At 38.9% G+C, this 15,011-nt stretch overlaps 1 protein-coding gene across 5 annotated transcripts in view; it reads right to left on the bottom strand.

Moving 5' to 3' along the window:
* The window catches only part of LOC134534701 (protein sprint), a 731,313-nt gene that overhangs the window by 140,614 nt on the left and 575,688 nt on the right, over positions 1–15,011 (bottom strand). For 4 of the 5 annotated variants that reach the window (XM_063373173.1, XM_063373175.1, XM_063373177.1 and 1 more), the window contains one exon: positions 5,938–6,163. In XM_063373173.1, the coding sequence (XP_063229243.1) occupies positions 5,938–6,163 (226 nt within the window). Of the gene's footprint in view, positions 1–5,937; positions 6,164–13,000; positions 13,098–15,011 lie in introns of those variants that run through there. The other variant, XM_063373178.1, reaches the window with a different exon arrangement.

Raw genomic sequence — 15,011 nt, 5'->3', positions numbered from 1 at the left:
ATCGTTTTCTTCAATTGTTATGTAGTAAACTAATTTCATACAATTAAATATATATATTTTATAATATAGGCTACATTAAATTTTGCACAGTTCTGATGTAAAATAATATACTTAATGTATTAGAAATAAAAAATAATTATATTTTTTGGTATTAAAATAATTTTTAATAATAAAATTTTTGTAACAAAATACGAACACATATATAAAACCAGAGGTCCTCTAGAATTTTTATTTACAAGTTCCCAGCAGAAATTGTTTATTGTTAATTTTATTGTATCAAAAATCATTCATATAAGAAAAAAGAATATGTATATCTCAATAGATGTAACATGGATACACCCTATCATATGCATTAAATATATTTTAAGTAATCCCTAAATAAGACTAAGTTTATTGAGTGTCGCAGTACGCAGCGTGTTTCAAAGCCCGCCGGCCGTGAAAGATCAGTACGGCCGCAGTACACTGCAACGCTCGGGCAGCTTTAATGAGGCAACTAATTATGCTAGACTCTTTATAAATATACTATCTTAAAGCTAAAAGTATAATTAAAAACATTTATTTAGACATTTTTTCGCATTGGGCTCTTCAAATCGGTGTAAATCGTATTTTTATCGGGGTGGCAAAGATAAAAAATATATATGTCGTGAATTAATCGCTTTATATCATATCTTAAATATTAAAAATTTAAATTTTTTCTAACATTAATGGGTGTATTACAGTTTCTAGATTATTTGGCTAAGTTTACGGACAGTCAAAATTAAAAACTGTATAAATGGGTAGCATTTTAATGGACTGATGCAAGTTGCTGTCACCTAGGACTTAAATGCAAATTTTCTGTGATAACGCACAAGGTCTACAGCGGTAAACTTTCGGTATGTTATTAAGCATAGTCAACTCTACCACAGTACAAAAATTCAGCTTTGGACAAATTTTTCAGTAACACGAAAGTCTACGCGGGGAAGGGCGGCTACCTGATCCGAGAATGAAGGATAGGGTGAGATGGGAAGCGAAGATAAGAGCTGGTTGGGTGTCCGTGTTGGAAAGAGAGCGAGAGAGAGAGAAAGGCGATATTGTGGAAGACCTTCGAAAGATTCCCGCTAGATGGCAGGCCTCAGAGCTGCAACATTCGACAACCTCCCCTCACAGAAGCTCTCTCGCCACTAACTTGCCAAATCTCACCCGCTAGCTTATATACGTGCTGGCTGGCCATACAGTAGTAATAAACAAGCATTTATAAAACACTTAAGCTCATTTCCAACAAATTCTGACGAATGTCTGTTTTTTGTCCTGCACCAATCCCCTTAAGGTCACAAGGTATATTTTAAATTTATTATTAGTAATAACTATTTATTTTGACAATCTCAACCAGTGTGTAAAGAAAAAAAGTGTGTGGCCGCTACGTTCGTTAAAAGAAAAACTTCTACACTCAAAAATACACTCGAACGATATAAAAAAAAATATTCACAATAATTTTCTGGAACGATAAAGCTAAACATTGAAGTACACAATAGCAGTACTCGCTGGAGGTTTAAAATAGTAATAAACCTGCCAACGAAAAACCTGCGGAGAGCCTTACAATTGACTGACTCTAATTATCCGTTTCTAACCCCCCCCCCCCCCCCCTAAATTCACGTCATAGATCATACTACCACTGAGCGTCGCAATTTTAGTTTTTCGTTACGCTCTAATGAGTCGTAGCCTCGACTTGCTCTATCGGCTATAAAGTAGTTTCAATTAAAACATAATGCTGCACCGTAAAAAAAACGTTCTGTACATTAACAAAATACTCCTTTGGAAATCAGTGCCAAGAAATAGTTTGTAATACTACAAGAAAGATACTGTAACTTTGTACAACACGTGCCTGTTTTATTTTCGCATATATGAAATAAGTTTTTTGAGGTAATACTGGGTATTTCTTACGAAAATTGACGCGTTATTTTATATTTTAATTGATTTTTCATTTAATCATATTCTTTTAGCACTGGGAACGATGATCGAATATTTAATAATTTGACTTTATTTTGATTTACCGTGTTTATTAATGTGCGTAGTTAATACTGGGAAGCTATTCAGGGAACGGTTTTACAAATTGGAGGCACTGGGACAACATAGTATTCCTGCGAACACTATTTTGTAGTGATAGTTGTTTTCATGTAAATGCATAAAAAAATTTCAAATATCAGTAATTTTACACGAATATTGCTGTTCCAGTAACAAAAAAAAAGATACAGTGACGCAGTTGAGCCAAAATTTCCCGCAAGAGGTAAAAGTGGCGCGGACGCTTTAATGAGCCGGCAGATTTTCTCTGGGTGCTCCAGTTTCCCTACATTGCCGCATTCCGTCGTTGCTCAATTCGCATCGAAGTCATAATAGACGGACGAAATATGGTTAGAGACCGGAAAAATTCGCGGATTCCTTTCGAGACAGGCTGGAATCCAAATTCGTTTAGCTAAATGCTGCGTGAGTGATTGGACCGCAATTTACCTGAAGGACTCTGAGCCAATGGCAAAAACTCAACAAAAGAAGTATCGAATCATAAGAATCGCAGTAAACAGGTGTCCCGAGTCGGTAGCCAATGACCAGGTAATAGTTGCCCGAGAACATAGAAAATCGTGGAGTCTATCCTAGTGGTCATTGAAACCGCGAATTTTTCCAGTCCTAAGTATGGTACCATACGACGGAGAAACTACTCAATGCTTTGTAGGAGTGTACGTCCAGGGCCGACGAGAGGAATCAAGGGCCCGGGGACAGATAATTTGGCCCCTCTTTTCCTTCTATTATTTGATGCACACATTTTAAAACCTCACACATTATCTACTGTGGTTATAACTGTAAAAATTTCTGCGTTCATCGCCTTACTTGTTACGGTTTCCTATTAATTAAAATAACTATATATGCTAGTAATTTTCGTCCTGTCAGTGTAAAACAAAGCATTAAAAAAAAAAAATCTCGAAACTAAACCGGAGGTACTGACCCCCCTCCCCCTTTTCCACACCGCGGCCCCGTGGTCTTTCGTGTCGAGTTTGAACACTTTCCGGGAATCAACCCCTAATCCTCTTGATGAGTAAATCGACTTTTCTTCCACCATAATCCGCCAAAACCGACAAAAGAGCCATCAATTATCATGCTCCGTGAATTTGTTAATGTCTCGTCCACAGCTATGCCAGACCTTCTCAATTAAATTAACCTTCAGGCCACTTGCGAAAAGAAAAATTTCGAGGTTTTGCATGTTTGCAGATTTAAATTCATTTTTAACAAATAGAAGCTAATCATTATTAGAGATAAAAAAATTATGTCCCAAGCACTTACAAACTCATTTCACAAAAACATAATAACAAAATAAACCAAACCAATCGGACAAGCACTTCAGTGTGAAAAATGGCTCGTATTGTTGTTCATTGGTTTCGTGTACTGAGGCTCATAACTGGTGCGAGAAATGCGTTTCAGGCTTTCAAGAGCGTCATATTTCAAATAGGTTCTGTTTTTGGATTTGATGGCAGTCTCTGCACTCACTGAATGTGCTCTCGCGGCTCTATGTCGATGATCAGTAATTTGATTGCTATTTATGTAACAAGAGGAAATTATTAATTTTACTTAGTTAATAGGTTAAGTACCCCAGTAAGTAAAGAGATGGGTCAAACCCCAATTTCCTCGAATATAAATCCCAAAAAACACCTCCAATATACTCCTCGAATCCGAAACTGGGACTCAAGAGTCCAAAATAGAATAAGTACAATACATTGAAAATATTAACTATAGTGTTGAAATATTCAAAAGTATAAATGTTTGTTTTCCAAACTGATTTTCCAGAATCAATACGTATGGTATTTTATTTATGTATAACATATGAAAAATGTAATATCTTGGGAAAAAAAAAGGTAACAGGATAGGTATGAAGAAAAAATTTACCTACTAAACTTTAGCCATCAATAGTGTTGAATTTTTTAAATCTACTTTATATCCTCTAAAAAATTGACCTAATAAAATTTAAGAGGTATATCGGTGTTGATTTTTTAGATTAACTTCATTTATCCAATTATTTTCTTCGAATCATTTCCTCGAAAGTAGAATCCTTCGAATGCTAAGGAATTGGTAGAATTTTAGGATTTGATTGGTCCATCCCTAGTAATTTTCTTTGAACTATTCTTTGAACATTATCATGGCGGGTCAGCATAAATTTGTCTGAAGGCGGCCTATTGAGAAGGCATGGGCTAGTCCATTGGATAGAAACACAACAGCCCACAAGAGTAAGTACTGAGGAATGAATCGGCCAAGGTCCAAAGTAAGTAAACAATTTCCTAGCATCTGCAGTGAGTGATCGGGAAAGCCCCGAAAAACCCGACATCCGGATGACTGGAACAGTGATTCCCGGGTCTTGAAACTGCGCTTCCTCGCTCCGTGTTGGAAATAACAGATAAATCCATCCTATATATAGTTAAGCTTATCGTGATCGCGTAACGCTGCGAGATGCGGGATAGCGTCTACCTGCAGAATACCAGCGTGTGACGGGAAGTCGTCCACCAGAAGTCTGAGGCCGGCACTCTGCAGGTTTCACACACAGCAACACTTTCATACTTTTTTATATCTTTTAACAAGTGCATTTGAATTTTTCACCAAAAGATGCCCTGATGTTGGACACCCTGCTAAGGCACTCTTACCCGACAGCGGGGTAAACGATAGAGGGCACGCGATTGTGGGGAGGAAAGGGATATGAAGGCATGTCATATTTTTTTCGGAAAATGTGGTCGATACCCTACTGTGCTATCGGTGAGGAAATCCGGCTGTTGGTGTCGACGAAAGAAGCTGGCGAAGGTAGTGCGAGCTATTGGAAAACACATTCAGTTGCTACGTGTCTTCTGAAGTCTGTAGACTCTCCTTGTAGTTTCTCGTTTTGGGTTTTATGTTCAAACTTTACTATCATCGCATAAGTTGATATTGAAGCAGTGATTACTTAGTTATTGATCGATTCACTATGGAATAAACTCAAAAGGGAAATAATTTTAACACGAAATTTTTGAGTGAGATAAAAAAGAAAGTCCCATTCTCGTACCGTATCTTCTCATAATGATTCAATGAACTCACTGCATCCTATTTCTTATATTTTTCTTATACGACTCAACAATACCATCCATGCTGGTGACTTATTAAGATCCTTTTCCTCAATCTAGTATAAAATTAATCAAGCCCCGTCGAGTTGTCGAGTGGATGTGAGGAATCACTCAAGTTGGTTTCGGCGCCGGCTATATGTCAGTTATTCGGCAGACGGGTACGCGTGAAAAAGGCCCAAGGGGTGGTCGCCTGGAGTTCGTCCAGGAAAGATCCCTCCCAAGATGATGATGATGGTTGATGATTGATGATTATGAATTACTGTTTAATTGATGATTGCTGTATGGTGATGGTGAATGGTAATAGATTATGATGAATATTAATGAATGATGTTGATTGACGATGGCTAATGATAATGGGTAAAGATGGATGTTGATCGATGATGATGGATGGTTGATTGATATATCATTGATGGTTGATAATCATGGATGATAATTTATGATGACTGATGATGCATGATTGGTGGTGGGGGTTTTGGTGATGGTTATGATGTTGGTGGTGATTATGTTAGTGATGGTGATGGTGGTGGTGGTGGAAGTGGTAGTGGTGGTGGTGGTGATGGTGGTGGTGATGGTGGTGGTGATGGTGGTGGTGATGGTGGTGGTGGTGGTGGTGATGGTGGTGATGACGTTGGTGATGGTTATGACGTTGGTGGTGGTGGTGATGTTAGTGTTGGTGGTGATGGTGGTGGTGGAGGTTGTGGTGGTGATGGTGGTGTTGGTGGTGATGGTGGTGGTGGTGGTTGAGGTGGTGGTGGTGGTGGTTTTGGTGGTTGTGGTGGTGGTGGCGATGATGTTAGTGGTGGTGATGCTGGTGATGCCGGCGACGCACCTGGTCCAGGCTGTCGGCGCTGCCGTCCAGCTCGAGCAGGCGGAAGGGCGCGGACAGCTCGGCGAGCGCGGCTGGCGGCGGCGGCGGAGACGAGGCGACGCTGCCGTCCTCGGGCGTCTTGCCGCTCGCATCCAAGGCGTTCACGTTGCGCTGCTGCTGCTGCTGCTGGTGGTGGGACAGGTCGGGCCCGAGGCCCTGCAGGTACGGCTCCAGGAAGGCATCTCCCCTGCAACACGCAGGACACTGTCCGTCAGGACACCGCCGCATCTACTCCGTCGGGCGTCGTCAAATTACATACACAAATCTTCAGTCATTTTACTTTTTTGTCGTGTGACTAACCAAATTGTACAACAAGCTTCAGTTAAAGTTTACAAATGTATGTGTGTATATATACATATATATATAAAATTCAAAAATTGTATGTGTTTTTTTTTTTTTCACATTTGGGTGTAAATGTGAAGCTGAACGAGAAGCTAAGACGCTAGACTGTCGAACTAAAGGTCATGGGTTCAATATTCAGCTAGTGCACTTATGTTTGCGAGAATTACAAAGAGGCAGCATTAAAAAAAGTCTAAATTGCGGGTTATTCCTTAGTAATTATAAGCTACAAAAATATTTTCGGAATAGTTGAAATTAACATGTTGATTTATAGCTAGCGTAAATTCACTAACTGATGCAGTGAAATCAAATGTCAGTTGTTGTAAATTCACACATGTAAGTAAAAACACACTAATAGAAATAGCATACTTACAAAATCAAAGCACTTGTTATTTCTATTGAAGCACAAGAGCGAAAACAAACAAACATGTGTAGGTGCAAATTTAAACTAACATCGATGGAGACGCAGCTGTCATATGCATTTAGTGTGAAATCAAAAAAAAAAATTATAATGAAGCCAGCCTGTAAACGTTTAGGCTACGGCCACACGTGCGTGTTTTCACGCTGCTTTTACAGCGTGTTTTCACGCAGCGTGAGATCCTGAGCGACCGATGGCCACACGTGCGTGTTTTCACGCTGAAGCCTAGCGCGTGATTTCACGCAGAATGAATCCGCTACCCGGCCACATGTGAGCGTTGTATTGTGAACTGGCACCCATCTATGCTTTGCAGGCTTGATTATGAATTCACTTGCTGCCCGACCCGGCTTCGCACGGCTATACTAATGGAAAAAAATTAAGCCACATCTCCCATTTACAGTAATGGTAAATAAAAAAATGCAGTGAAAATTTATTACAATGCTGTATAATGTACCGATGGTTTCCCGACTCGTGCACGCAACATAAAACTGATGTACCCGTACTTCGCTACGGCAGTCTACAAGCAGATCACTCTTGCGCCGCTTATTATACATGCCCCTCCTTGTGGGTACGCCACTGCCGCGCGATGCCCGTTGCCATGTAGACGCAGAAGGCATGAACAATTGAAAATCCTGTTCTCGTGCAGACAAAGTACCCACTGTTTCCTGGTTTTAACCACCCATGGGATCTAATTTTCGGAAAATGTCATCCTGCGTAACATAAGGAACATTACTGTGAAGTTTGAAGTCTGTAAAATATATATACTTGAAAAAAAAGGGCATTTTTTGTTATTTAAAGTACCCGCAAAATTTCAAAGGTGATGAGGACTGCACTAACAATGAAATAGTCGTTGCCATAGAGACGAATGAAGCATCAACAAAGCAACAGCCATTGCCATGGTGATTTCCTACAAAAAACTGGAAATTTTGATATATTACGCCCCCGAAACATCCCTTGGGATCAGATTTCCGCCGAATCCGTTCTTAGTGAGCGTGTACATCACAAAATGAGTAACTATGATAAATTTCAAGTCAATTGGGGAGTATAGTTTTAGAGATCTCGTGATGAGTGAGTCAGTGAGTGGTATTTTGTTTATATATATATATATATATATATATATATATATAATATAGATCCAAGTCCTTGTCAGAATTGTAACGGGAGAGGAAAATTATTGATGGTCCGAAAAATGAAAATTAAATAAAAATAATAAAAATAATTCTAGTAAAGGAAAAAAAAACAAATTAAACACAGAGAGAGGAAAAAAACAAAAAGGTTAGGTTTGCGATTTAAAGTGATAAAAAGTATTTAAATACTAATTGAACTCTTATGAGGGTACTGATTGCTTCGTTGTTAATATCACACGGGTGTTTTTTACTTGTATGGGAAAATTAAGAATGATAAGGCATCTAGTGCGTGGCAACAATGTTAATAGGCAATAGGAAATAAACTTCTAGCGCCTGCGGCATTGTCAACACACACTTCGTACGTGTACTGCATGTTGTATCTAACCCCCTCCAACGCATTTGATTCTAAATTGGACTTTTAGTAAGGATCCCTAGTGTTATTGATAATATAATATAGCCTATAGCCTTCCTCGATAAATGTACTATCCAACACTGAAAGAATATTTCAAATCGGACCAGTGGTTCCTGAGATTAGCACGTTCAAACAAACAAACTCTTCAGCTTTATAATATTAGTATAGATTAAGCAAGAACGCGGCTGTGGTTTTAAGTGCTGTGCTGTTGTTTCGTAGGCGTCGTCGTCGGCGGAAGCATTCAAGAAAATACTGGGTCCATCCCATATTGAGTGAAACATCAACGAAAGGAAAATTTGTGCTCTTTCATAATAAACTAAAAGAAAATCCAGACTAGTTTTTTGAGTACTTCAGAATGTCCGTTAACTCATTTGAAATACTTTTGTCTATGGTGAAAGAAAATATATCAAAAAGTAACACAGCAATGAGAGAATGTGTTAGCGCTGAAGAATGTGCCGAAAAATGTTCATGAAATAACTATATATATATATATATATATATATATATATATATATATATACACACACACACATACACATACACACACACGCGCGCGCTTTTGAGTTGACCATGGTAAGGTCTTGGGGTATGAAAAGAAAAACTACATGAACATTTTCCGGAAGTCGTAACATATCGACTACAATGGGTAGTATTTCAGAACAGAACGCGGCGAGAATTCCCGCACGTGTGGCCGGGCATCGACTGAAACGCTGCGTGAAATCACGCCAACGAATTGGCCGCGGTGCATTTTCTTGCGGGCGACCTTGAAGACGCGCCTATCTGTCCTCTCCCCGGCGGGAATTCACGCTGCGTCTGGCCGGTCTCATTCTCCTTGCTGCGGTTCATATTTCTGGCGTCTTTTCACGCAGAGATTCTGCGTGAAAACACGCTCGTGTGGCCGTAGCCTTATGGGTAGCTGCGAGCAGCGTCCCAAAAATTGAGGATAGTCGCGATATTTATATAGATGGATGCACCATCGCGATATGCGAAGCTCCCAACTCGGTCAGCAATCTTTCTCTGAAAAAATCCATAGTCTGTGGCACTATATATATATATATATATATATATATATATATATATATTAAACGAACAACCACCGCAAATTTTGTCGCTGCAGTAAAATTGTTTCATTGAAATAATTGGGAGTAACACCTTTATTTCCCATTGTGGCGTGTAATAGCCCTAATTAATTTCAATGACATGATTTTGCTAGTGTGACAAAATTCACTGTGGTTGTAAAAATTGTTTAATCAAACATTACCTAGACGGTCAATGTTTCATCATAGATGCTTTCTCTATTTTTTGCAGTAACCCAATTGTTCACCTTCAACTTGAAAAACACATACCAACCTTGGGAAATACTATAGACCATACGTCATGTATGTTTTCAACTTATTTTGTCGTGATGAACATACAGCCGAAATTTCTCGATCTAATTCCGAATCACCTTGTTTATATACATGTATGTAGCATGTGTATATACTATATATAAAAACACACACTATGTTGGCTTATCGCATTCTCACGTCGTTATTTAGTTACATAAAAAAAATCATACTTTCACTACAACTTTTTAATTAATTTTTGTTGATAATTAATAAGCCATGTATATTCCACAGATTATATTTAGTTTGGGAAAAAAAATCAGGAAACATTTGTAACCAAACTTTTTCGCCCGAATCATTGCGTCATAATAGACTCACAAGAGCATTATTTTCCGTGTGTTTAAGCGGGGATATGCGCACGGCTTTACTTCTGGAATCACATTTTCAAAACATTTTCTTCGTGTAAATATCTGGAAAGGGCAAAAAAAAAAAAAAGTAGAAAAGAAAAAACCAGCGCAGTGAAGAGGAGTTCTTAGGAACAGCATCAGTATTTGCCTGGAGCAGGGATGGAAAACCACTTTAGGAAACACCCCTCCCCATGTAGTCAAATGGGATGGGGTTGAGAGAAATCTTTTGTGTGGGAGGCACTCGAAGATCCTGGAGTGCGAGGTTCCAGTTGAATCGGAGGAAGAGCTTCCTGCTGGCCACAGAAGGTGATTGCCGAGCTTGTATAGTCTGCCGTGTAACTCGTCTCTGATTCTAGCCTTCTTCAAAGTACGAGTATTACCCTGTGGCAACCATTTCCAAAATGTCGTTTGCAAAAAAATAATTTGCATGATGTTCGTTAACGAATAAACACAAAAAATTGTTTCTGTACTTTTACAAAAGATTCCTTTGGAAATCAGTAGCCAAGAAATAGTTTATAATGCTACAAGAAAAAATGTTGTACATTTGTACAACATATGGACTATGGTTATTTTTGCATATACAAAATACGTTTTTTCGAGATAACACTGGGTAATTTTTTAGAAAATTGGCGCATAGTTTGACATTTTTAATGATGTCTCATTGAAAAAAAATTGTTTTTAAACCATGGAAAATGATGAATGTATTTTCAATAATTTGACTTAATTTGTTGTATCATGCTGGAAAGCTATTCAGTGAACGGTTTACAAATAAATATATTTAACTATTGGAGGTACTGGTACAATACAACGAATAAATATCCGGGTAAGAATCCAAACCCAGCATTACTTCGAACACTAATTTTCGTAATGATATGGTTGTTTTAATATAAATGTGAAAATTTACAAATATCTGTAACTTTACATGAATATTTCTGTACCATTTACAAAGAAAAAAAAAACTTTTTCAGCACATGATTATTTTTTATAATCACATTTGACAAAACAGAAGTGGAAGAAGGATACGCTAAACTTCTGTACCATTTTTGAGAAGTGTACAATATAAGACAAGTTGCATGGCACAAATTATATTATTGAAGCAAATGGCCGCACAATTACAAAAAGTATGGAAAAGTAATGGTTCCATCTTCCTCCAAAGTCACATCCAAAAAAATCTTGATCACAAACAGACATGGTAACACACCATCCCTGTTTATATATATACACATACATACACACACACACACCTAGACACATGTTGAATTTTGTTGCATTCGGTACATGCACAATATAAGTGTTACTATTTATTTTTCTCGTAAACATCGGCACGTAGATATCTCTAGCCTCTTATCACAAAAAAGATAATTCTTACCAGACTACATTAGTATTGATACTAATTAATATCTTGCACCAAAGTTTTTATTCCGAAAAATTCACACGAATTATATGACTAAAACTTGTGGGCAACTAACGATATTTTTTTTTATCTAAAGAAGCTTTCATAATGCAATTTCTCCTAAAACATGGAAATATTAAAATTAAAATCATAACATAAAAACTATATAACAATGATACGCCACTCTAATTTAGCCTACAAAGATTGCGGGTGAAATAAACCACATTCTGCCGTGCAACTGATCGGAAAAATAGGTTACTCACTTAACTCCCTAATTAAGTCAGATGTAGTCTGTGCCATGTGTCTCGTCTCAAATTTGACAGCTATCCAAAGTATAGAACCAGTGGTTCGCATTTCCTGTGAACTCGTTATGTTTGTTTACCAGTAGTTGTGTGTTAAAAATCTGTATACTGTAAAATTATAATTAATTTTTTTTTTGGAAATGGAACAAAAATATTCATGTAAAATTAAAAATCTTATTAAATGTATACATTTAAATGAAAACTACTATCACTACAAAATAATGTTCACAGTAATACTGGGTTGGGATTCTTACACGGGAATTTATTCTTTGTGTTGTCCTAGTACCTCCAATTTTTGAAGTTATTTCTTGAATATATATCCAGTATTAATTGCGCATTTTAATCAGCATAATAAAACCAAATAAAGTCTAATTATGAAATATTCTATGATATTTTGCATAGTTAAAAAATCTATGTTTGAATGATACATCAATAAAATACAAAATTGTGCGCCAATTTTCGTAAGAACGAAAAACGTATTTCATATATGCAAAAATAACCATAGCCATGTGTTGTAAAACTTTACAACATATTTCTTACAGTATCACAAACTATTGCTTGGCAACTGGTTTCCAAAGGAATATTTCGTAAAAGTACAGAATTGTTTTTCCTGTTTATTCTCACAGCCTGTGGTTGAACAAGCTAAGCAGTAAAAATAATCCAAAAACAAAGTAAAAAAAGGTGCTTATTATCTTACTGCGGTACAAATGAAGTTAACTGTAATCAACAAGCAAAGGTGGTAACAGAATTGTAGAAATAGATATTAAAATTATTGGCGATCCTGGGGTAAAATTTATTACTTATTACTGCCCACAGAGGTATACTTTATTTTACTCAAAAAACTAGAATTTAAGCTTGGACGCCAGTAAGTTATTCAAATTCCTTACTTATGGGCATTCATATTGGTTGCACGAGGTGTACATGTAAGTGGAGACGGGATGACATTCGAAAACAAATATATTAAAAAAAAAACTCAGTTCCTGAAGTAAGTGAATTATATAATACGGCGCATCGTGGCGCGTTTCCAATCTTTGAGAGCTGACGTCATCACACGCTATGGAATAAATGTACTTGGCGTATTAAACTAGAGTAAACCCAGCCTGTTTCAGCAAGGGCGTCGCAAAGGCGGGGTAGGGGGGCAGTTTACCCCCCCCCCCCTAGAGCCCTAGAGATTCAAAAAAATGTAGCCAAATGCAAAAAAATACATACTTTTCCCACAACTTGCCCCCCCCCCCCCCCAGGCCATCGGCTGGCGACGCCCTTGAGTTTCACTAAAAAACAATTCGCATTAGGTTACTTACAGTTTACGGGGATAAAACCTCGCACGATCGACATCGAACTTCATTAGAAGCGCAGAACGCGATCGCGACCACGCCTTTCTTCAAACAGCGCGCACTTTCGGCGCAGCCTTCGTCGGCAGACTGCGCGCAGCCACGCCTGTGCCGTCGTGCTGCGAGTAACGCGCGGTTCGGAGGACGACCGATAACTGCCGGAACCGACGACTCTGGCCGGTCGGGCGAATTGATAGCTATTTACGTCCAGGTGCAGATAAGCACGCAAACAAGATAGCGACAAGACAAGAACTGCTTGAGTCATGGGTTTTTGTTGAGCTCGCTAGCTTGCTTGCTTGTTTCTTTTTTTTGTAAGAAGTAAAACTCGAAAACGTCTGACCTATTTCAAAAGATATTCTGTCGCTCTTATAAAGATGGCGTGCGAGGCGGAGCCGTGCGAACAACTCTCTCTCTCTCTCTCCCCCCCCCCCCCCCCTGGGGCGCACTGTTAGCGGCCTGGGCGCGACCGCGGCGCGGTAGTCATGGCAACGCGAGAGGAGAGAACCCCCGGCGCGACGCCGCGCTCGCCAGGCGTCCTGGCGCCGCTCCAGCGAACTGGCCACCCCCCCCCCCCCTGCTCATACCCACCACTCCCTCTCAGAGAACACCAACACGAACACGTCCGGCGCTACGCACGCCATCGTGTTTCGCCCTGCAACCCCCCTCCACCCTCCAACAACACCCATCCATCTCTAAAAGCTGGCACTCGTACGAACCGCAGTCAAGGTAGAGGCAGTAGCGTCCACGGGGGAGAAACTTCAATTACGTGACTTGAGACCAAGCTTTTCGAAGTAGTTTTGGACCAACCCGCTAGATGGTAGCTTCCATAATATATCATGTTCTATAATGGTTACATTGATAGCTAGGAGTAATGCATAAGCTATCATCAGGCAAACAAAACCAGTGAGCATTAATGCATTTTATTTTGGCAGCCACATATTTTTTAGTGTGGCATACCAGAAATACTGAATATCCTACTAATTGATATAGAACACGTTTTTTATTATTATTATTACAAACCAGCATTAATTGTTTTCTCGCAGTCCTTGCTAGTAGTTATGATCCCGCCGAACAGATAGCGGCCACAAGTTGCGCAAAACATGGTTTTAGTTTCCGCTGTAAGAGTTGCACTTCTACGTGTTCCCTGCTCTATGGTCGCGTCTGTCTGATCTGCCGGACCGCGTTATCCGACCATGCGTGCTTTCTGCGGCAGAGACCCATTCACCTGTCTGATGCATCTGGTTCGCATGCTGCTACACCTACACAGACAGCAGCACGGTAGAGGGATTCCCTCAAGAGTTTCAGACAAGCCAAACATTCATGGATTAATATTATTACTATATATTTCCTGAAAATTTAACCTGTTATTTTCATGTCTGCAGAGTTGTATTTATTCCTAGTTTATTATTGGCTACTTTTTTTTTGTTTCAAATCAACTTTTACACAGGGGTTGGCCCCGTCTCCATGAGCACGTGGTAACTGGTTGAAGCCATTTTTGACGTGACGTCTAATTAATTGTTGAACGCCGGATGCACGCACGAAAAAGTGTCCCGTTATGCATATTGTTCCATTACGCTGTGTCCCGTTACGCACATTGTTCCGTTACGCTCATTGTACGCTTGCGCCGCATCTATCTCTCTTCGACTCGACTGTTTATAAAGTGAAGTGAAAAGTTAATGTGGTGTTCATTGCTTATTACAACAACAATTTCGGCAATAAAGGTTAATTATTCTTGCATTTTAAAAATCTGATTACTAGTATAATTTCAAGTATTTATTCTTTTATTATTAAAATAAAAATGATTCAATTTTATTCATAAAGTATGTAATCAACTAATCATTTCATCAATGTTTTGTTATGACGTTGTCACGTTAAACTATCGTCCGTAAACCGACTTTACAGACAATCAATATTTTTCTTCAACTAATCGTTGCGCCAAATTGATACGACGCCCAGAAGTGTAGTGTAGCGTTTGTAGCGT

Source organism: Bacillus rossius, chromosome 8, assembly GCF_032445375.1.
Source record: "Bacillus rossius redtenbacheri isolate Brsri chromosome 8, Brsri_v3, whole genome shotgun sequence".
In the NCBI taxonomy this organism is placed as follows: domain Eukaryota; kingdom Metazoa; phylum Arthropoda; class Insecta; order Phasmatodea; family Bacillidae; genus Bacillus; species Bacillus rossius.
The sequence above is the reverse complement of the archived record's forward strand: the minus strand, read 5'-3'. Positions and strand labels throughout refer to the sequence as shown.